This window comes from Salmo salar, chromosome ssa01 (assembly GCF_905237065.1).
Source record: "Salmo salar chromosome ssa01, Ssal_v3.1, whole genome shotgun sequence".
NCBI lineage: Eukaryota > Metazoa > Chordata > Actinopteri > Salmoniformes > Salmonidae > Salmo > Salmo salar.
This window is the reverse complement of record NC_059442.1, coordinates 8,442,479-8,466,338: the sequence shown is the minus strand read 5'-3', so window position 1 is coordinate 8,466,338 and position 23,860 is coordinate 8,442,479. Positions and strand designations below refer to the sequence as shown.

Genomic DNA, 23,860 nt, shown 5'->3' with positions numbered 1-23,860 from the left:
CACTGACTCGGTACCGGTACCCCCCTGTATATAGCCTCTTTATGGTTATTTTATTTTGTTACTTTTTATTCTTTTTTATTTGAGTTTATTTGGTCAATGTTTCCTTAACTTTTTCTTGAACTGCACTGTTGGTTAAGGGCTTGTAGATAAGCATTTCACGGTAAGGTCAACACATGTTGTATTCGGCGAATGTTTTTTGGATTTAGATTTCAAAATATATATATATATATATTTTTTTTTTTAAGTATTCAGAGCCTTTACTAAGTACTTTGTTGAAGCACCTTTGGCAGCGAATACAGCCTCGAATCGTCTTGGGTATGATGCTACAGGCATGGCAAACCTGTTTTGGGGAGTTTCTCCCATTCTTCTCTGCAGATCCTCTCAAGCTCTGTCAGGTTGGATGGGGAGCGTAGCTGCGCAGATAGTTTTAAGTCTACCCAGAGATGTTAGATCGGGTTCAAGTCTGGCTCTGACTGGGTCACTCAAGGACATTCAAAGACTTGTCCCGAAGCCACTCCTGTGTTGTCTTGGCTGTGTACTTAGGGTCGTTGTCCTTTTGGAAGGTGAATCTTCATCCCAGTCTGAGGTCCTGAGCACTCTGGAGCAGGTTTTTATCAAGGATCTCTCTGTACTTTGCTCCGTTCATCTTTCCCTCGATCCTGACTAGTCTCTCAGTCCCTGCCTCTGAAAAACATTCCCACAACATGATGCTGCCACCACCATGCTTCACCGTAGGGATGGTGCCAGGTTTCCTCCAGACGTGATACTTGCCATTCAGGCCAAAGAATTCCATCTTGGTTTCATCCGACCAGAGAATCTTGTTTTTCATGGCCTAAGAGTCCTTTAGGTACATTTTGGCAAGCTCCAAGTGGGCTGTCATGTGCTTTTACTGAGGAGTGGCTTCCGTCTGGCCACTCTACCATAAAGGCCTGATTGGTGGAGTGCCTCAGAGATGGTTGTCCTTCTGGAAGGTTCTCTCATCTCCACAGAGGAACTCTGGAGCTCTGTCCAAGTGACCATCGGGTTCTTGGTAAACTCCCTGACCAAGGCCCGTCTCCCACAATTGCTCAGTTGGCTGGGCTGCCAGCTCTTGGAAGAGTCTTGATGGATCCAAACTTCTTCCATTTAAGAATGATGGAAGCCACGGTGTTCTTGGGGACCTTCAATGCTGCAGAAATGTTTTGGTACCCTTCCCCAGATCTGTGCATCGACACAATCCTCTCGGAGCTCTACGGACAATTCCTTTGACCTCATGGCTTGGTTTTTCGCTTCTGACATGCAGTGTCAACTGTGGGACCTTATATAGACAGGTGTGTGCCTTTCTAAATCATGTCCAATCAATTGAATTTACCACAGGTGGGCTCCAAACAAGTTGTAGAAACATCTCAACGATGATCAATGGAAACAGGATGCATCTGAGCTCAATTTCCAGTCTCATGGCAAAGGGTCTGAATACTTATGTAAATAAGGTATTCTTATTTTTAATAAATTAGCAACATTATGGGGTATTGTGTGTAGATTGATGAGAATCCATTTTAGAATAAGGCTGTAACGTAACAAAATGTGGAAAAAGTCAAGGGTCTGAATAATTTCCGAAGGCACTGTATACACTATATTAGGCCCAGTCTTTGGAAATGTAGTTTTCCTAGATATGGCTACTATACTATGATGACTAAATCCAATGGATGTGGATACTGCTTTAGAGCAGATTTCTCCAGGATTAGTAAAGACCGATACATGTTAATAATGCCATTCCTGTGCTGTTTGTAAACACCCTGGTAGGTTAACTGATAACCTGAACCAGGTTAAGTTGAAGATTTTTCTTGAGTGGACAGCTAAATGAATATATGACTAGTCAATATTTAGGTCAACCAGAAAATATTCCTGTCTGTTGATATCCCATACATTATCAAGCATTTCACACATCCTATCCAGATACTGACTGTTAACACTTGGTGGTCTATAGCAACTTCTCACAAGAATGGGCTTTAGGTGAGGCAGGTGAACCTGTAACCATATTACTTCAACAGCCTTTTCCATGAGATCCTCTCTAAATTTTCCAGGAATATGACTCTGAATATGAACAGCAACACCACCCCCATTGGCATGTCTGTCTCTTCTGAAGAAGTTGTAACCATTTATTGCTACAGCTGTATCATAAAAGGTATTATCTAAGTGTGTTTCAGAGATAGTCAGTATGGGAATGTTATCTGTTACAAGCAAGTTATCGATTTCATGAACCTTGTTTCTCAGTTTGGAGTCACTTAGAAATGTTCTTGTTTATGAAAGAAAAGCAAAATTTTTTGGTCCATTAAAATAACAGAAAATTTATCAGAAATACAGTGTAGACATTCTTAATGTTGTAAATGACTATTGTAGCTGGAAATGGCAGATTTTTAATTGAATATCTATCTTTAATGGAATATCTATATGTACAGAGGACCATTATCAGCAACCATCACTCCTGTGTTCCAATGGCACGTTGTGTTAACTAATCAAAGTTTATTATTTTAAAAGGCTAATTGATCATTAGAAAACCCTTTTGCAATTATGTTACAGTAGCATATCTGAAAACTGTTGTTTTGATTAAAGAAGCAATAAAACAGGCCTTCTTTAGACTAGTGATGGTTGCTGATAATGGGCCTCTGTACGCCTATGTAGATATTCCATTAAAAATCCGCCGTTTCCAGCTACAATAGTCATTTACAACATTAACAATGTCTACACTATTTTTCTGATCAATTGGATGTTATTTTAATGGACAAAATAAATTGCTTTTCTTTAAAAAACAAGGACATTTCTAAGTGACCTCAAACTTTTGAACGGTAGTGTATGTTATTGTGGGCTGTTTTTAGCGCTTTGCTGGAATCCTTTATTGTTTTTATTGCTTTACTTGGAGTCTTATCAGAGGTATTGTTGCGGTAATAGTAATAGTGCAGGGTGAACTGCCTCACTGCTAATAGTATAACTCTGGATCATAGGTACATGATTACTACAGACAATAGCTGTAGGATTAACAGAGGCATTCGGGGGAGTTAGAGGGAAATATATTAGGTTACTTACATTATGGCTTTCAACACCACTAGGACAATGTAGTGCCTTCAGAAAGTATTCTCACCCCTTGATTGTTTTCCACATTTTGTTGTGTTACAACTTGGGATTAAAATATATTTAATTGTCCGTTTTTGTCAACGATCTACACAAAATAATCTGTAATGTCAAAGTGGAAGAAACATTCTAGCATGTGTAAAATAAATAGGGAAACAAACCACTAATATACGGTATCTTGATTACATAAGTATTCACCCCCCTGAGTCGATTACAGCCGTGAGTCTTTCTGGGTAAGTCTCTAAGAGCTTTGCACCCCTGGACTGTACAGCATTTGCACATTATTATTTAAACATTTCTTCATGCTCTGTGAAGTTGGTTGTTGATCATTGCTGGACAGCCACGTTCAGGTCTTGCCATAGATTTTCAAGCCGATCTAAGTCAAAACTGTAACTAGGCCACACAAGAACATTCAATGTCGTCATGGTAAGCAACTCTAGTGTATATTTGGCCTTGTGTTTTAGGTTATTGTCCTGCAAAAGCTCTGACGAAGGCCGTTAGGCCGATACGTAAGCTTATTAAATATCAGTGGTACTATCAAGAACAGTGTGCGGTTTCCTTTTTTCATTCATCCAGGTTATTGTCCTGCTGAAAGATGAATTTGTCTCCAAGTGTCTGTTGGAAAGCAGACTGAACCAGGTTTTCCTCTAGGATTTTGCCTGTGCTGAGCTCTATTCCATTTATTTTTATCCTAAAAAAACTCCCTAGTCCTTGCCAATGACAAGCAAACCCATAACATGATGCAGCCACCACCATGCTTGAAAATATGAAGAGTGGTACTCAGTGATGTGTTGTGTTGGATTTGACCTAAACATAAAACTTTGTATTCAGGACACAAAGTAAATTTCTTAGCCAATTTTTTGGATGTTTTACTTTAGTGCTTTATTACAAACAGGATGCATGTTTGTACAGGATCGGTGTCGTGAGATGTGACCAGATGAGATGTGACCAGATGAGATGTGACCAGATGATGTGACCAGATGAGATGTGACCAGATGAGATGTGACCAGATGACGTGACCATAGTGTGGACCTAACGTTATCATCTTCTGACACTAATAATGTCTTTCTTTTAGAATTGTTAAAACATGTACTACTTTTTTTTACATATATTTTATTTAGCCAATCAAGTGTTAATCATGTATTTAATCAATCTTGTTTAGCATCAAACATTGTATCACTCTTGTATGTAATTATCACAAGTATGTCTATATATGTGTTCTTATTGGAACATTGCATAAGATTGTGTTTACCGTGGAGGCAGAGGCTAATGCAGAAACATTGCCTTTAAATTGTAATCATGCTGTAACTTCTGAGATATGGATTGAATAGATAATTTATTCATATTTTTCTTCAAATTAATCAAATGCAAGTATATCATTGGTGCTCAATTAATTGAAGGTACATTTGTTTTATGTAATAAAATCAATTTCGAGATTTTAAGGTTGTCATGAGATTTGGGGTGAGGTCGGTTTGTGAGAAAATGTAAAAAAAAAAAATTGGGGTCCTCAGAAATTCTAGAGGAAAAAAATGGGGGCCCCGCTGAAAACAATTTAATACCACTGGAATAGAACATGTGCTGTGTATGCTGGATGGAAGACTGATGTCAACGTCTGACCCTCATAGAAAAACACTAGGTTCAATCTGATTCTTCATGGATAGAAGTTTTCTCTACTACGTGAGCTCAATCATATTGTACTCTGTTATGTAAACAAATGACAGCACCTGATTTGTTCTGCACTTAAACCAGGAAGCAAGAAAATAACCAAAAACATGAATAAATCCCCACATGGATACGGTATATAGAAAAGTAAATGTAAAGTACCAGGATGTAACCTGTAATGTTTTATAGCCTATAAACCAGTCCATTTACAGAGTAGTGTCATTTACTCACAACCCATCTTGATCACTGTCTTTAAACTGCAGCAGCTTTAAATCATTTACATTTTAATCATTTAGCAGACGCTCTCATCCAGATCGACTTTATAGTCGGTGCATCCATGTTAAGATGGCTCGGTAACACAACACACATCACAGTCATAGTAAGTCCATTTTCCCTCAATAAAGTAACTATCAGCAAAGTCAGAGGTAGTAAGACAAGCGTTAGTGCAAAGAAGGGGCTGTGGGATTAATCAAGATACTCTTTATCAAGTTGAAGTGCAATGAAATACCCAGGAAAATGTAGGATTTGTCCAGCAAAGCACCACCGTAGCACTTTTTCTAATCTTACGATTCTAATTGAAGTCTTCTGACAATCCCCTTTGGTCTGTAGTTTATGCATACATAGTGATGTACATCCACTGAAAAAGGAATACAAAACTGTGTTGAGATTTGAGTAATAACACAATTCATTAGTCATATAAAATTGAAACAGTGAAATGACATCTTAACATATTGAAGTTGCTCTGGATAACTGCATATCAGACAGTTTAATCCAGCAGACAGTGTAATCACGTACTTGTTGGGTGCCCATTCAGATAAGAAAATACTACCTAAACACTAGTGACCTTTGGTTAACATAGAGTTTTATGATGTCTGACATCAAAAGAAGCAAGGCTTTAGGGCATTAGGCTTTTATTCCAGCCGAGCGCAGCCCAGCACTAACACACCTGATTCAAATGTTCAACCAATCATAGTCTTTAGTCTGGGTAATGATTAACTGAATCAGGTGTGTTACTGCAGGGTTGGAGAGAAAGACTTCACAACTAGTACTGCAGGGTTGGAGCTAAAGCCTGCACAACTAGTACTGCAGGGCTGGAGATAAAGCCTGCACAACTAGTACTGCAGGGCTGGAGCTAAAGCCTGCACTACTAGTACTGCAGGGCTGGAGATAAAGCCTGCACAACTAGTACTGCAGGGCTGGAGATAAAGCCTGCACAACTAGTACTGCAGGGCTGGAGATAAAGCCTGCACAACTAGTACTGCAGGGCTGGAGATAAAGCCTGCACAACTAGTACTGCAGGGTTGGAGAGAAAGCCTGCACAACTAGTACTGCAGGGCTGGAGATAAAGCCTTCACAACTAGTACTGCAGGGCTGGAGATAAAGCCTGCACAACTAGTACTGCAGGGCTGGAGATAAAGCCTGCACAACTAGTACTGCAGGACCAGAGAGTTGAAAACTCCTGATATATTATGAACTGGTCTTTACCTCATTGTCTCGAAGAGATATGGCCCCTCCATTATTGAGTTCTCTGAATATTTCTGTTGAGAGGAGCATGAATGACATTGTTTGCTATTTAGATTAAACAGACAAACGAAGTCATTTTTAAAAAAGAGTATCCTTTAAGTTCCGCTAATAAACATTGAAAAAGTAGAATTATATATTGTCTTCTGAGCTATTCCTCTAACTATAAACACTACAAATCCAGAAATGGAAAATAAGAAAGCCTCTGAAATGAAAGTGGTCCAGTTGTGGACTTACTGGCCATGCGATCCATGCGCAGGACGAGGCTAAGGAAACTCTCCAGGCTGATGTTTCCAGAAGATCCACCGTAGCGCAGAGCAATCAGGTTCAACAGGTTATCACTCAGCCTGATCCCTGTGGAGGAGAGACAGGCCTCACCTCTATTTTACAGGTATTTCACAGGTATTATGCATCAAATGGACTGCTGTTTAGTCGTAACGGAAGAGGTAACTTTAATCCATCTGGTCCTGCTAATTGACAGTCCTAACTCTTCAATCATGTACTGATGTCAATGAGCTGATTTTTACATTAGGCACTGTAAGCAGGTACTGTGATATCAGGTCAGTGGCAGGCCCTGTTTGTTGGTCTAGCCAAAAGCACCTGAAGCCATGATTGCGTTTCTCAGTTGACTCGATGACAACATTCCAGAATGGTCCACATCTGAACAGAAGAAGATATCCTGGACAATGTAACAAAATATTTTCAGGTAATTTGTACATGAATTAGTAATTATATAGTTGTTTTCCCTTTTTTTCAACAGACTTGCTAATTAATTTACCTTGTACATGGTAACTTTTCTCCATAGACGTAGAAATTCATCACTGTTCAGTCTTCCAGTGATTGATGTCTGGAGAAGGAAAGGTTAAGGGCATCTCCAAAGGCAGAAAATTATATGTCTTTACATTTTGCCCTGTAATGGCAATATGTTTAGCTATGTGGTTCTCAATCCTCTCCTCTGGACCCCAAGACATTTCACAATTGTATTGTAGCCCTCAACTAGCTCACCTGGTTGACCTAGTCAAGGGCTTGATGATTAGTTGACAAGTTGAATTAGGTGTGCTAGCTCTGGAATAGATCAAATACATGGAACGACAGTGGGGAGGTTTGAGAAGCACTGTAGTATAATGAGATAAAGCCATATGTTCAACACTGTAGAGGAATGAGATAAAGCCATATGTTTAACACTGTAGTGTAATGAGATAAAGCCATATGTTTAACACTGTAGTGTAATGAGATAAAGCCATATGTTTAACACTGTAGTGTAATGAGATAAAGCCATATGTTTAGCTATGTGGTCTGTTTAATGTTGGTGGAACTATTTTTGCTGTCTTTTCCCTCTCCAATTCAGTTTGTTGCTAGGATTGTAAACTAGTGTTCAGATTATATGAACATTTAACATAAAGTATTTTTTGGGGGCCAGCAGCATACCACCCTACATCGCACTGCTGGCTTGCTTCTGGAGCTAAACAGGGTTTGTTCTGGTTGGTCCCTGGTTGGGAGACCAGATGCTGCATGAAGTAATGTTGAAGGGCCAGTAGGAGGCCCCCTTTCTTCTGGTAAAAAAAAATAAAATATATATATGTCCCAATACTCCAGGGCAGTGATTGGGGACATTGCCCTATGTAGGGTGCTGTCTTTTGGATGGGACATTAAATGGGTGTCCTGACTATCTGTGTTCACTAAAGATCCCATGGTACTTATAGTAAGAGTAGGGGTGTTAACCCTGGTGTCCTGGCTAAATTCCCAATCTGGCCCTCATACCATCATGGCCGCCATCATCCCCAGCTTACAATTGTCTCATTCACCCCTCCTCTCCCCTGTAACTATTCCCCAGGTCATTGCTGTAAATGAGAATGTGTTCTCAGTCAACTTACCTAGTAAAATAAGGGTGACATTTTTTTATATATATATATTTTTATACCTGGTGCTAACATGCAATCTTGGTCTTGATGTTGTCCACATTCTGATTGTGCCCACATTTTTAGATATGCGTCTACACATGGTATTAAAATGTGTCTCTTATCCATCCACTGTGTCCACATTGTGACCAGATTTCCTGGTCCCTCCTTGTATGCAAATTATTTTATGGAAATTCTTTCAAAATGATATGCATTTACTTATTTTAAGACACATTGATGGTGCCACCTGTCAACAATTTTAGAATGCGAGATAATAATGATACCAATTGTTTTACTGTCCAGATCCATCTACATTTAAAATATCCAGACAAAGTTTGCCTGTCTCCGGAGAAGGTCAGGTAGATCTGATCAATATCAGATCACAATGATTATTTTCATCTTCTACACCTGTCTACTAATATGGTTACAATCGGGATGTAGACACAATCAGAACAAAGGATAGATGTTAGCACTCGGTATAAACAGGTCTTATTAAGAGTCATTGCAATAACTTCTACATTCACAGATTATACTGTCGGATTGGAGTGTTCAACAGTGTGCTCTTGTAAAGTACTGTTCAGGGTGTTTCACAAGAGAAGACATGTGTTCATCATGGGATGGGAGACTGTCACTGAGCTTATTCTGGATACATCCATTAGGGCCACCATGCTTCGACAGGACTCCAAGCTGAAGCCTGGTGTTTTCTTTGCATATCCTGTATAAAAAAAGTGGCACGTAAAAACATCATACAGATACCTCATTGCTCACCATCCAACCAGCTGTGTAGTGGAGGGTAAATGCAAGTAAACACAGTTTACCCACCTATTGTTTTTACCACTACATCACTGACACCATCCCTATCCTTGTGATCTCTCATCAGCATTCATGTCTCTCTGTTCAATCTCCTAAATTTGGTCATCATGTACTTGGAATCTCCATATGATAATTGATTTCTTCTCTACATACCTTGGAGGAGATTTTCATCCAGACTTCTCTGAAGCTGTTCAGCATCCACCTCCTCAAACTTTTCAGTGAAAACAGAATTTGTGTTATTGATTTTTTTGTTTTAATAGTTTAAAGATTGTTAGAAACTAGTAATATTCTCAAATGGTATACATTTTTCTATGGTTGTGTGTTTTAATTTTACATCGTGGTTCATTAGCTAGAGCATAGCTCTTGCAATGACAGATTTGTGGGTTCGATTCCCACGGGGGACCAGCACAAAAAAAAACATGGAAATGTAGGCACTCACTACTGTAAATCGCTGTGCATAAGAGCGTCTGCTATATTGTAATTCTTCGTTTTGTGTTGAAATGAAATAAACTCTGAACTTGCCTGATCAGAATATTCCCGAAATAGAGTTCGTTTGTTGCCCATATCTTCTCTATTGTCAGTAGGTGTGAGCTAAAAAATTAAATATGTTGTTATAAGATATCAAGAAAGGAAGATAAAAAAGCAACACCAGAGAGATAGAAAAACATCAACTCAAATATGACGGATGAAATACTCTTTGCCTTAAAATACCTTTGGGGTTTCCTCCATATCTTGGTCATTGGAATTTTCACTAAGAAAAAAAAATGAAGACTGTTTTGTTTCTGTTAGAAATATATACATTATAGTGAGACTAAATACACGATTCAAGCTCATCGCGGGTTCCCCACAATGCAGATTTTAATGGTAATGTTATCACGTTCGCAGAGATTGCATTCAGGGTAAAACGCTGCAGATGTCAGCTCAATTGGAAATTACTTTCACATGGCGTATTATCAACATACTCGATTGAATCCCGGATTTAATATCTTCTACGATCACTGACTAGGGATCGTAGTCAGGGATCGTCAGAAGAATAGAATTGAACTTAGCTGAATAAAATAGAATAAAATAGAAAGGATATTTTTCCCATTTCTGGGCGAGTGCGTATAAGAAGTGCCTATGTTCAGCACAAAAGTGATCATTTGAAATAAAGTAGGTCCATATGCTACATTTTGAGTTATTTAGCAACTTTAGTTGTGAATGATACAAAACTCAGAATGTCTTAGAAATCCAAACATATATGGGCTGCATGATGCAACTATAGACTATTGATGACTTTAGAGCAAAAACAACTTCAGCTTTGTTCCATACTGTTTGGATTTTTTTTTTTTTACCGTTTGTTGATCGGTTAATCTGTCGGTTAGACGGCAGCAAAATTAACAATAAAAATCATATAATATAAAATAATGGCAAACCTACAGCCTATGGCAATGCGCATAGCCAAATAACATACAGTAGGCCAACTCATATTCTGTTCTTCTGAAATACATTTTGTTCATATCATAATGTTTCTTTAGACCTACTTAAAATAAATAAAATATGTATTGTGATGGTGTGTATTGAATTGATTTATTCGATTTTTCAAAATGTAGTTGCTCCAAAATCAAGCATCAGCGGCTTGTTTGCGTGGAGGCCTGGAGATGTTCAATGTGTTTGTTAATTAACAGTCAATTACTATGAGACCTTCATACATTTACATGACAATAACCGTCTGACAGAATGTCGTAGTTTCAGGCTGATGTACTGCCCCAAGCTCACATTGCAAAGTTGTGGGTGACGCGCTGACAGCCTGCCTAGCTTTGACTATAGCATTATATGCACTCGAATGGTGAATGGGAGGCACATGTTAATTACCAGTTGAGATTGAGAAATAAAAAATAGCTATTTTTAATAGTGGCCGTCAAAATAGTTTTTAACACGCATTTATAATTGTTATTTGTTGAATAAAAAGAACCCCAATGGGCACAGACATCAATTCAAAGTCTTTTCCACGTTGGTTCAACTTAATTATCATTGAAATTACGTGAAAACAAAGTTGATTCAACCAGTGTGTGTCCACTGGGACGTTTCACTAAAATATCAGCTTTTTTAAAAATAGGTGATGAGCCATTCCGCTCCGCAAACTAGGCTCTGTATGTTGTGTGCGTGTGATAAATAAGATACATGACGACTAATGAAAAATACACACCGGCCAATTTAATTCTACAAAATTATGAAAATTAACCTATAGACCAATAAACATGACCGGTCAAATGCATTTTCAGTGACTAAAAGATTAACCGTTAACATCCCTATCACTGATTGTAAAAAATATATATAAATATAATTCCTTACCTGTGAAATTACTCAAAGGTATTAGTTCACCCAAGTTACAAAATTACATATTGGTTTCCTTTCCATGTAAGAAGTCTATGGACAAGGTAAAATAGCAATCCATGCTTTGGTTTATTACAAGTCAATATCCCTGATATTAGTATTTTATAACTTGGATGAACTTTTCCTTTAAGTAATGTCACAGGTCAGAAATTATATATATATATATTTTTTAAATCAGTGATATGGATGTTAATGGTTAATATTAATTAGGAAACGGGGGACTGTGCTTACTGGATGTGCGTCTCCGCCTTGGAGAGGATGGACAGGATGAAGGAAGCGGTTTCATTGGGTTTGAAGGATGATGGCACGATCAGGTATTCGCCAGGTTTCAGCCTGCATAAGAGCATCACTGTTCGAGCATTCAGGAAGTTCTTGGTTTGGGCGACAGGTGCATTGGTTTTGAAGAAGGAGGCAGGAAACTTCCCCCTCTGTCCTTTGAACTGAGATCACAATAAAATGAAGGAGGCAGGAAACTTCCCCTTCTGACCTTTGAACTGAGATCACAATACAATTAAGGAGGAGCTAGGAAACTTCCCCTTCTGCCCTTTGCACTGCTTATTTGGGCGTGTCTACATCATTTGGGGTGTGTATCCCTTGAACTGAGTTAAAGAGGCTAGCTAGCTAACAAGCAAAAACAACCTGACAAAATGGACATTATACAGCACCTCAAACAATTTTCTAAGTTGGATTTCCAAGGAAAACTTGGTGTAGGCTAATTCAGAAAGGGAGACCAACACCTGCACATCCTGAACTTCATCAGAGGTAGGGACAGAAAATCTTAATTAACAGGAGTGGTATGACTGAAAACACTGCCTGTGTGGCTGCACTACCTACCAGTAGGCACCTGTAGTGTTTCCCCTGCCTGTTCTTCTCAACCGGGGCCAACAGAGTTTCTAAAACTACTACTGCGACCTCAACAACCTGACCAATGCCCTCAAATACAAAAAAATGGGCATTGCACATCCATGGTCGGATGTGATACAGGTTGGATTCAATCCAGGGACTGTAAATACAATGTTGATCCATTTGGAGTTTTCTCCTATCACAGTCATTAAACTATGGAACTGTTTTAAAGTCACCATTGGCCATGTCAACTGAGTTAGGAAGGACACCTGTATCTTTGTAGTGACTGGGTGTATTGATACACCATCCAAAGTGTAATTAATAACTTCACCATGGTGAAAGGGATTTTCAATGTCTTCCTTTTTTTGCGAGGCATAGGCAGAAACTCAAACAGGATGTACCAGTGACGAGAACCATTCAACACTGGTCTGACCAATCAGAAGCCACGCTTCAAGATTGTTTTGATCACACAGACTGGAATACATTCCGGTCAGCCTCAGAGTACAACATCGACCAACACGCTGACTCTGTGAGTGAGTTTATAAAGAAGTGTATTGGAGATGTTGTACCCACTGTGACTATTAAAACCTACCCTAACCAGAAACCGTGGATGGATGGCGGCATTCGCGCAAAACTGAAAGCGTGAACCACCGCAATTAACCATGGAAAGAGGTCTGGAAATATGGCTGAATATAAACAGTGTAGTTATTCCCTCCGCAAGGCAATCAAACAAGCGAAATGCCGGTACAGGGACAAGGTGGAGTCGCAATTCAATGGCTCAGACACGAGACGTATGTGGCAGGGTCTACAGGAAACCGCGGACTACAAAAAGAAAACCAGCCACGTCACGGACACCACGCTTTCAGACAAACGAAATACCTTCTTTGCCCGCTTTGAGGATAATACAGTGCCACCATCGCGGCTCGCTAACAAGGACTTTAACCTTTATTTAACTTGGCAAGTCAGTTAAGAACAAATTCTTATTTACAATGATGGCCTACTCCGGCCAAACCCGAACAACACCGGGCCAATTGTGCACTGCCTATGGGACTCTCAATCACAGGTGGATGTGATAAGCCCTGGATTCAAACCAGGTACTATAGTGACAGCTCTTGCACTGAGATGCAGTGCCTTAGACCACTGCACCACTCAGGAGTCCTAGCTAGAGCAACACATTATTTTCTTAATTCTGTATTTGTGAAAATTATGTGTTAAAGTTACTTACTTGGGCAGGTACCTGTTAGAAAGGTAAAACAAAAGACAATTAAATAGCAGCCACAATAGCATATTTGTTGAATTTCATCTTCTGGAATATAATACATGTAGGTTTGCAAATGGGCGTATTTGCATTGAGAACTGAGCACTGGCAATCCCATCCCAGCGCTGGCAATCCCATAGGAGGAACTTACAAAGAGATCTCCACTGCTGATATGACAGTTTATGCCACCATAACAGTACTACCTGTAACACAATCCTCTGAGGAAGCACGTATGTTTGCTTCAATCTGTGAGATGTGTCTGGATCATATCTTTGAATGTTTATCTATGTATAACAGTTGAGTTAAACTATTCAGCAATAATATAAGGTGTGGATTGACCTCGAAGATGTTGATGCCCATGTGGACACTTTTGACCAGGCGTCGGTTTCTCTTGTCTGGCTTCTGCATCAGAGACACAAGCATGTTGTTGTCCCCCTGTGTCTCAGAGAAGTCCCTGTCAAATCCCTCAATCTTCACTCAATACTGGGGATTGGTCCAGAAACTGTCTGGGAGACGAGACAATATGGATATTTTGACTTGTAGTTTCAGTAAATGTCATCATGTACTGCGTAGAATTCCGTGTCAATCAAAATAAGATTTACCTCGGAATTGAAGGCAACCACCAGCAGTGGTCCCTGCGACCCATCTGCCATCATGGAAAGAAGGCGTCCAATGACCTTCAGAGTTGCCGTCAAGAAAATCAGGGCACAGACAGCAGATAGTCACATCTGAGAAGTGCTGACAAAAGTTTTCCATTGTCATCCTGAGAAGACAAAACGAAAATTGTGAATTGGTGTGAATTTAAACATGGGTATAGATGCGTTCTGACCACTGTACTGTATGTGTTAGTCACTTGCAACAAAATATTGACATGGTCTGCAAACACAATTCTACATTATATTGTTTACCAGAATTCCCCATCCTCCTCCACTGACAGATACATCTTCCGATCGGCAGGACTCACTGTTTGCCACATGGAAGACCTGATAGAAATACAAAACATCATGTCAATGGTTCGGATTGGGGTGAGGATCCTAGTTACTTAGTGGTAGTTACTACAGAGTCTAGGTCGCCAAGAGACAACAATGTAAAAGCTTTAACACCTTTGGCTGCTGGTGGGTAACTCCTGAATACTAGCCATGTAAAAGGTAAGGGAGATCAACTGACATGTCATAAAGACCTGTTGAAGCCAATGGATGTGATTACATGTCACAGTCAATTAGAGCTAAAGCCATTCCACTTTCAAATTTGGCGTCAGGATCATTATCATGTAAAGATATTCATGAAAATGTAACAGTGATGTTGACAGTGTTATAGCTAATGTTGTGACGACAAAAAATAACATAATATATACATTAAAAAGTATTATTATTAATATTGTAATAGGGCAAATACCTTTACCTGTAGCAGGAATTTCACCTGGTGAAATGGTACAGGCTACAATATACCGTATATAGACAAAGTATGTAGACTATAGCAAAACAGAACAATTACACATAATGAGAAACTATCCAATAAGCAAATGGACAGTTATTGATTGTGAATATTTATTTCTTACTTATCGCTCCAGTCTCCCTTCCACTCTCCATAGCCCCAGGGGTTGAAGAGGCGGATGAGATTCACTGGCCTGCCTTGGCTCATGATCTGTGGGAGAAACCAACATGAACAGCAGCTGTAATCTCAGAGCAGGAAAACAAAGGTAATGGGCTGGATATGAACATGCGTCCCCAATGGGAGAAACCAGCATCTTAAACCATTAGACCAAGAGGAATTCCATTGTGGGCTGAAGGCTGACACTGATTCTGAAGTCGCGGCGACCTCATCACTAGACAATAAGAAAACTCATTTACACTACACAAGGATAGGATACATTTTCGGTCACGGTAGAAATTATACCACAAATCCTCTCCCAATTCCCTTCAGGTAGAGCTACAGTAAATATACTGAACAAGCTTGTAATTTACACTGAACAAATATATAAACGCAACATGTATAGTGTTGGTCCCATGCTTCGTGGGCTAAAATAAAAGATCCCAGAAATATTCCACACACAAAAAGCTTATTTCTCTCAGATATTTGTGCACAAATGTGTTTCCATCCCTGTTAGTGAGCATTTCTCTTTTACCAAGATGATCCATCCACCTGACAGGTGTGGCATATCAAGAAGCTGATTAAACAGCATGATCATTACACAGGTACACCTTGTGCTGGGGGACAATTAAAGGCCACTCTAAAATGTGCAGTTTTGTCACACAACACAACGCCACAGAAGTCCCAAGTTTTGAGGGAGGGTGTAATTGGCACATATGTTCATTTCTCTACCATAAACTGCCTCCATCGTTGTTTTAGAGAATTTGGCAGTATGTCCAACCGGCCTCACAACCGCAGACCACGTGTAACCACGCCAGCCTAGGACTTCCACATCCAGCTTCTTCACCTTCGGGGTCATCTGAGACCAGCCAATGGGTGAGCATGGCTCCCAAGTGGGTGGGCTTATGCCCTCCCAGGCCCACCCATGGCTGCACCCCTGCCCAGTCATGTAAAATCCATTGAATAGGGGGTAATTTAATTTATTTAAATTGACTGATTTCCTTATATGAATTGTAACTCAGTAAAAAAAATGAAATTATTGCATGTTGCGTTTATGGACACACCTACTCATTCAAGAGTTTTTCTTTATTTTTACTATTTTCTACATTGTAGAATAATAGTGAAGACATCAAACTAGGAAATATCACATATGGAATCATGTAGTAACCAAAAAAGTGTTAAACAAATCAAAATATATTTTATATTTGAGATTCTTCAAATTAACCACCCTTTGCCTTGATGACAGCTTTGCACACACAATATATTTTGATGTGTTTAACCCTTTTTTGGTTACTACATGATTCCATATGTGTTATTTCCTAGTTTTGATGTCTTCACTATTATTCTACAATGTAGAAAATAGTAAAAATAAAGAAAACCTCTTGAATGAGTAGGTGTGTCCAAACTTTTGACTGGTACTGTATATATTTATTTAACCAGGTAAGTTGACTGAGAACACATTCTCATTTACAGCAACGACCTGGGGAATAGTTACAGGGGAGAGGAGGCGGGATGAACGAGCAAAATGGAAGCTGGGAATAATGATTAGGGAACTTAGCCCGGTCACCGGGGTTAACACCCCTTCTCTTACAATAACTGCCATGGGCTTTTCAGTGACCAAAGACATCTGTTTTACAGCAACCTACACAGGGAAACATGCACAATCACTACCCTGGGATATACATGTTTTAACCAGAGGAAAGGAGTTCCTCCTCCTGGCCCTCCAACACCACTTCTAGCAGCATCTGGTCTACCATCCAGGGACTGGCCAGGACCAACCCTGCTTAGCTATAGCCAAAAGACATCAGCTACAAAGCTTTTCTCACAGATTGTTATTGGTTTGTTCTGTACAGTACCTGTAGAACTCCTGTGATGGTGTAAGCATGACCCCTCACTAATCCGTTGGGTGCTACCGTATTCGCTGATGTTTCCTACAAGAGACAGGAGATCATTTGGTATTATAGGTAAAGTAATTGGATCATAAACAGAACAGAGGTTTCGGTTACAAAATAATGACACGGCCTAATATGAACACAGCCATTCAGACTTTCATCTCTTCTCTATTTACAAATTAAATGACACATCTTAACTTGAACTATGCCTAACAACTCATATTACAACAGATCTTAACATCATTGCATGATTTATGTGAACTCTGAGATACACATGCATTTCTCAAATCAAATCAAATTTTATTTGTCACATATATATGGTTAGCAGATGTTAATGCGAGTGTAGCGAAATGCTTGTGCTTCTAGTTCCGACCATGCAGTAATATCTAACTAGTAATCTAACCAAACAATTTCACAATAATTTCTGACACTACTATTCTGCTCTACTAACTGATTTGTCTAAAGGGTCAACATGGTGTTTCCGAGGATGGTGGTGCTGCTCACCCCTTGAGGTGTGTTACACCCCATCAGAGACTTGAACTTGGCAGCTCTGAACAGGAGGTCCCAGAGATTTGGTGGAGTTTCAGCGAGCTTGAATGTGATGTGAACCCCTCCAGTGAAGTCCATCATAGCCTCTGAAGGGGTCCCTGCATTCATGTCTGCGTAGGAGCCACACACTCTGCCAGAAGAAGACAGGCCATTAAGGTCGACAATGAAGAGGTGTTAAACTGTCCTATAACCAACTGATTTGGCTCACATACTTGGCGTAGGCTTTCTCCATCAAGGCGGGCCAAAACTCATTGGGAGTTTTCGAATGGACGAAAATGAGCCTGCCGTCAACTGTTGGTAGCATGTCATCGATCACAACGTCCACCCACCTCCCAAACCTCCAGAACTGAAAGACAGGACGAGAGGACAATGATTCGGTAATGCTTTATTTGGATAGTCCATCTGTCCATCACAACGATAATGTACTGAGCGTGAGGTTATTTACCCTGAAGTGGAATATTCCGCAGTAATCATCTTTAAAACTCTGCTTTAGAGGTACTACTTGCTCCAGGATGTGCATCTGAAATGTCAAAGCCCCAACGGAAGCAAGAAACCAGCAATTTGCTAAAAAAAAAGACATTACACATTTGAGTACATCATGACATTTGCAAGGGGCATGGTGTGAAATATACTGAACAAAAATATAAACGCAACATGCAATCATTTCATTATTTTTTACTGAGATACAGTTCACATAAGGAAATCAGTCAATTGAAATAAATTCATTAGGCCCTAATCAATGGATTTTACATGATTTGGCAGGGGCGCAGCCATGGGTGGGTCTGGGACCGCATATGCCCACCAACTGGGGAGCCAGGCGCAGCCAATCAAAATGAGTTTTTCCCGACAAAAGAGCTTTATTACAGACTGAAATACTTCTCAGTTTCATCAGCTGTCCAGGTGGCTTGTCTCAGACGATCCCGCAGGTAAACAAGCTAGATGTGGATGTCCTGGACTGGCGTGGTTACATGTGGTCTGCGGTTGTGTGGTCGGTTGGACATACTGCCAAATTCTCTAAAATGACTTTGGAGTTGGCTTTGTTAGAGAAATGAACATTAATTTCTCTGGCAACAGCTCTGGTGGACATTCCTGCAGTCAGCATGACAATTGCACACTCCCTCTTGAGACATCTGTGGAATTATGTTGTGTGACAAAACTGCACATTTTAGAGTGGCCTTTTATTGTCCCCAGCATAAGGTGTAATGATTATGCTGTTTAATCAGCTTCTTGATATGCCACATCTGTCAGGTGGATGGATTATCTTGGCAAAGGAAAAATACTCAGTAACAGGTATGTAAACACATTTGTGCACAAAATGTGAGAGAAATAAGGTTTTTGTGCGTATGGAACATTTCTGGGATCTTTTATTTCAGCCCCCTAAGCATGGGACCTACACTATACATGTTGCGTTTATATTTTTGTTCAGTATATGTTGAAGCTTGCTTATAACCAAATCCACTTACCAATACTTCCTTGCCCAAAGTCAAACCTTGAAAATCCACTAATGATGAAATCTGGATTTTGGGCAATTTTCTAGAAGAGCGAATACACACGTTACAACTATTAACAATATTTATACATGTATTATAATGTGTGTAGATTTGAATAAAGACTTGAACATACCGCTGGTCTCAGCCACACCACTCTACCCATGTCGTCAGGGGAAAGTAGCCCTTCACCAATGGAGTTGTGGTCTGGTGGGAACATCTCATCAATGTACCTCACCCTCCTGTCCAAACAGTATTGCTTCAGCTGCTTGAAGTCTTGGTTCCTGTGTTTCCCAGCGTTGGCAAGGCTCCCAACACCATCTTCTTTGTAGCGCTCTTGCATTATACTCATACACACACCGGGAGGAGGCATGGTGAAGTGTATTCGGGATCTGTTAGCAGGGCGAAATACAACTCTGAATGAACAGGTGAAGCTGACATATAAATAACATCATGAAGTGTTAATGACACGTAACAAACAGATATGGTGAATTACTAAATTCAATAGTATTATTAAAAAGGCTATCCTTCAGCATTTTGTAGGCTGCTTTCAATAGTTTTGCAAAGTGTGTTATTCATGCAATACATATTTACATACAAATCAAAACTGTATAAAAAAATAGTGAAACATGGTAACGTGTAGAAAAATATATATGTACAGGAGGGAGCTTCACCAGTTAAACCTGTAATACTCCTGGACTCCTTGAAAATATAATACAAAACTAGAAATGGTTTCACAGGCCCTTCATTGATAGTGAAGGGAATGTTGGCAATTGACGATCTGAGCAATTGAAATGATGGCTATTTCCTTTGGCTTTGACTTATGATTCCAAAAGCTAACTAGGTAATGTTACACACATGATCTTCTATCATACTAACTAGGTAATGCTACCCACATGATCCTCTATCATAATAACTAGGTAATGCTACCCACATGATCTTCTATCATAATAACTAGGTAATGTTACTGTCATGATCCTCTATCATACTAACTAGGTAATGCTACCCACATGATCTTCTATCATAATAACTAGGTAATGTTACCCACATGATCCTTTATCATACTAACTAGGTAATGTTACTGTCATGATCCTCTTTCATACTAACTAGGTAATGTTACCCACATGATCCTCTATCATTCTAACTAGGTTAAATAAAACAGTATTTTTTCCATTTTAATTGATTCAATAATTGCAAAACAAAAATGTTCATGTCTGATGCACCTGTGCACTGTAAAAACATAACAAAGCATTAATAACATACCTATAAGCATCTGGTTCTGTAGCTGGTGTAGTGTCTGGTCCTGCAGCTGGTGTAGTGTCTGGTCCTGCAGCTGGTGTAGGGTCTGGTCTTGCAGCGATATGGTCGTTTGTGCTCGTATGTCTCTGCGTTTAAATGTATTATGTACTTTTTATTTTTAAGCACATGACCAAATTGATTTCCCCCTGGTGAGATAATTATGTTGATGTAATCTAATCTAAAGTTTCTTACCTTAGAATATCTCTTTTGTACTCTGGGTTTTCAGCATTCTGTAAACCAATTCAGTTCAAGATATTATCTTATATACCTGCTAGCTTCCGAAATTGCTGACGTATTGCACTGTACGGTTGGCTATAAAATATTGTGTGTACAAGCACCGCCCACACATTGCTCTTGGCTGTGAGACATGTCTCTTATCACCATTCCATTCACTCAGCTCAACGTAACATTGATAAGTTAAGGCGTGATACTCAAATTTCCCCTATACCCATCATGAGGTTATTACAACCTAGCCTATGAATTAATGTTTACAACGTAGGTGCACAGGTCTAGAGAAAAATGTATTATTAATCAAGGTGACAGACAGTGACACATTCAATACCACCTTGCATACTCTTCCTTGCATCTATCTGATCTAGGGTGTAGTCATTAATCCAACAGTTGCAAACTAGAGTTTCTATTGGACAAATTCAGGTATGTTAATCCCCATTTAACTTCGTTCGCATCCGCTTAAAAAATGTTTTTCAACAGAATCAGCGGAATGAAAACACCCATGATCGCCCAGTTAAATTTAATAAGCCACATACAAACAGCATAAACATTTTGCTTGTTGTATAATTCCTTCTCGCATCTACTCGCTCTCCTCCTCTCACCTTTTCCCTTCGCTTGTGGAATTCAGTGCACGTTCACATCAGCTGTCTGTGACCAGGCGAAAAAACATTTCCAAGCCAAACCTTCATATCATAACCGCTAACCGCTACACACAGCCTACATTGTTGACCATAGCCAGCTAGCTGACATAGCATCCTTCTCTGTTTGAGCCGGGTGTTAGAGTAGGCTAAACTATCTACCTGCATTTACTAGCTAAGTGAAAGTGAAACATATAAATAAAGCTAGCTCTGCTTCTTAATTTTTAAATAAATGAATTTGTTAAAAACTGTTGAACTATTGTCTTTCTATTGTCAACTGCTCACCACATTTTATGCACTGCAGTGCTAGCTAGCTGTAGCTTATGCTTTGAGTACTAGATTCATTCTCTGATCCTTTGATTGGGTGGACAACATGTCAGTTCATATCGCAAAACAATGTGTTTTAATCAATAATTCGGTGACATGAATATATTATAGTTTAGTTTTATCTAAAAATTATAAATGTTCACTATTATTATTTTTTATAAAATTCACTGAGGAGGATGGTCCTCACCTTCCTCCTCTGAAGAGCCTCCACTGTTGGTGTTAGATTCTCCCTCATTCTACATTTTGTATTGGAGAAATGGAACCGCATTAGGTGCGCTGTTTAGAAAGGTGTTTTCTTGCATTTTGTTAAATGTTGGAAAATTACATTTTATTAGCTGCTTCATTACAGGAGTTGCATGTTCAATAACAGGCTATAGGCTTTTGACTGTAACATGCTGACTAGACCGGGCACGCGCGTGCGTCTGTGCTCCAATGCCTCATCCGGCTCGTCAGGCTCCCATGCCTCATTCGGCTCTACAGGTTCACGTGCCTCATCAGAAGCGGCCGGCCCACTCCTGGTCCTCGGGACCGTCCCTCTGGTCGGCGTCAGGGAGGGGGGTACTGTCTCGTCTACTCCTGCTCCCCCTCTCTGGGGCTCGACGTTGCCAGTTTACTCGTTATTACACACACCTATCACCATCGTTACACGCACCTGCGCCTCATGAGACTCACCTGGACTCCATCACCTTCCTGATTACCTTCCCCTGTATCTGGCACTCCCTTTGGTTCATTCCCCAGGCGTTATTGATTCTTTTTCTGTGTTTTATGTCTGTACGCTACTCGTATATCTTGTTATGTTTCATTTATTATTAAATTCACTCCCTGGACTTGCTTCCCGACTCCTAGCGTACTCGTTACATACTTGATGACCAGGAGGAGGTTGAACAGAGAGACATGAGTGCTGATGAGATCACAAGGATAGGGATGGTGTCAGTGATGTAGTGGGAAAAACAATATCAAATCAAATTGTATTTGTATTTGTCACATGCGGCGAATACAACAGGTGTAAACCTTACAGTGAAATGCTTACTTACAAGCCCTGAACCAACAATGCAGTTAAAAAAAATACCTAAAAAAATAAGAATGTGAAATATCCAGAAGATATTTTCGGTCATAAGAGACGGTAGCAGCAACATTGTGCACAGAATAAATAAATAAAAAATAAGTTACAAACAACGCAAAAATAAATAAATAAATAAATAACACAGTTGGTGGGTAAACTGTGTTTACTTGCGTTTACCCTCCACTACACAGCTGGTTGGATGGTGAGCAATGAGGTATCTGTATGATGTTTTTATGTGCCACCTTTTTTATACAGGATATGCAAAGAAAACACCAGGCTTCAGCTTGGAGTCCTGTCGAAGCATGGTGGCCCTAATGGATGTATCTAGAATAAGCTCGTGACAGAGTCTCCCATCCCATGATGAACACATCTTCTCTTTACAAGAGCACACCGTTGAACAGTCCAATCCGACACTAAAATCTGTGAACGAATGTATGAGTTTTGCCAGTCATTGCATTGATTGTGTCTACATCCCGATTGGGACCACATTAGCAGACAGGTGTAGAAGATCAAAATAATCATTGTGATCTGACATTGATCAGATCTTCCTGACCATCTCTGGAGACAGGAAAACATTGTCTGGATATTTTAAATGTAGATGGATCTGGACAGTAAAACCATTTGTCTTAAAATAAACGCATATTATTTTGAAATAATTTACATTCAAGGAGGGACCAGGAAATATGGTCACAATGTGGACACAATGGACAGATAAGAGACAATTTAATATCATGTGTAGATGCATATCTAAAAATGTGGGCATAATCAGAATGTGGACAACATCAAGACCAAAAATGCATGTTAGAGCCAGGTATAAACAAGGCTTTATGTTAAATGTTCATATAATCGGAACACAGATAACAAACTCAGCAACAAACTGAATTGGAGAGGGAAAAGATAGCAAAAATAGTTCCACCAACATTAAACAGACCACATAGCTAAACATATGGCTTTATCTCATTACACTACAGTGTTAAACATATGGCTTTATCTCATTACACTACAGTGTTAAACATATGGCTTTATCTCATTTTATTACAGTACTAAACATATGGCTTTATCTCATTACACTACAGTGTTTAACATATGGCTTTATCAGCTACAAGACCATGGTGCTTACCTACGGAGCTGTGAGGGGAACGGCACCTCCGTACCTTCAGGCTCTGATCAGTCCCTACACCCAAAGAAGGGCACTGCGTTCATCCACCTCTGGCCTGCTCGCCTCCCTACCTCTGCGGAAGCACAGTTCCCGCTCAGCCCAGTCAAAACTGTTCGCTGCCCTGGCACCCCAATGGTGGAACAAGC

General features: G+C 39.7%; 1 protein-coding gene across 3 annotated transcripts; it reads right to left on the bottom strand.

The window, feature by feature from the left end:
• Positions 1 to 4,425: 4,425 nt before the first annotated feature.
• Positions 4,426 to 20,578, bottom strand: LOC106609151 (calpain-3). 3 transcript variants are annotated; one of them, XM_045712438.1, is made up of 14 exons: positions 14,388 to 14,462; positions 14,082 to 14,242; positions 13,819 to 13,985; positions 13,447 to 13,458; positions 11,610 to 11,818; positions 9,714 to 9,753; positions 9,525 to 9,593; positions 9,156 to 9,213; positions 8,840 to 8,904; positions 7,070 to 7,138; positions 6,892 to 6,970; positions 6,529 to 6,645; positions 6,256 to 6,308; positions 4,426 to 5,407 (listed from the first exon to the last, which is right to left on the bottom strand). In XM_045712438.1, exons 3-14 carry the CDS (start codon positions 13,900 to 13,902, stop codon positions 5,381 to 5,383), a joined length of 882 nt encoding a protein of 293 aa, XP_045568394.1. In that variant the 5' UTR covers positions 13,903 to 13,985; positions 14,082 to 14,242; positions 14,388 to 14,462; the 3' UTR covers positions 4,426 to 5,380. The 3 variants fall into 3 exon arrangements, 1 of the variants encoding a protein (XP_045568394.1); XR_006763555.1 differs by lacking the exons at positions 4,426 to 5,407; positions 6,256 to 6,308; positions 6,529 to 6,645; ... (4 more) ...; positions 9,525 to 9,593; positions 9,714 to 9,753 and adding exons at positions 15,038 to 15,123; positions 16,926 to 17,000; positions 17,466 to 17,640; ... (4 more) ...; positions 20,261 to 20,382; positions 20,489 to 20,578 and having other exon boundaries at positions 11,619 to 11,818; XR_006763565.1 differs by lacking the exons at positions 4,426 to 5,407; positions 6,256 to 6,308; positions 6,529 to 6,645; ... (4 more) ...; positions 9,525 to 9,593; positions 9,714 to 9,753 and adding exons at positions 15,038 to 15,123; positions 16,926 to 17,000; positions 17,466 to 17,640; ... (3 more) ...; positions 19,134 to 19,389; positions 20,261 to 20,578 and having other exon boundaries at positions 11,619 to 11,818.
• Positions 20,579 to 23,860: the final 3,282 nt, after the last annotated feature.

Excerpts from the sequence above, each read along its gene's own strand:
- LOC106609151 (XM_045712438.1), bottom strand. The coding sequence starts at position 13,902 with ATGCTTGTGTCTCTGATGCAGAAGCCAGACAAGAGAAACCGACGCCTG. Across the intron at positions 9,214-9,524 it reads TTCGGGAATATTCTGATCAG|TTTGAGGAGGTGGATGCTGA; the intron begins GCAAGTTCAGAG and ends TTCACTGAAAAG. Across the intron at positions 8,905-9,155 it reads GGATGAAAATCTCCTCCAAG|GATATGCAAAGAAAACACCA; the intron begins GTATGTAGAGAA and ends TTTTTTATACAG.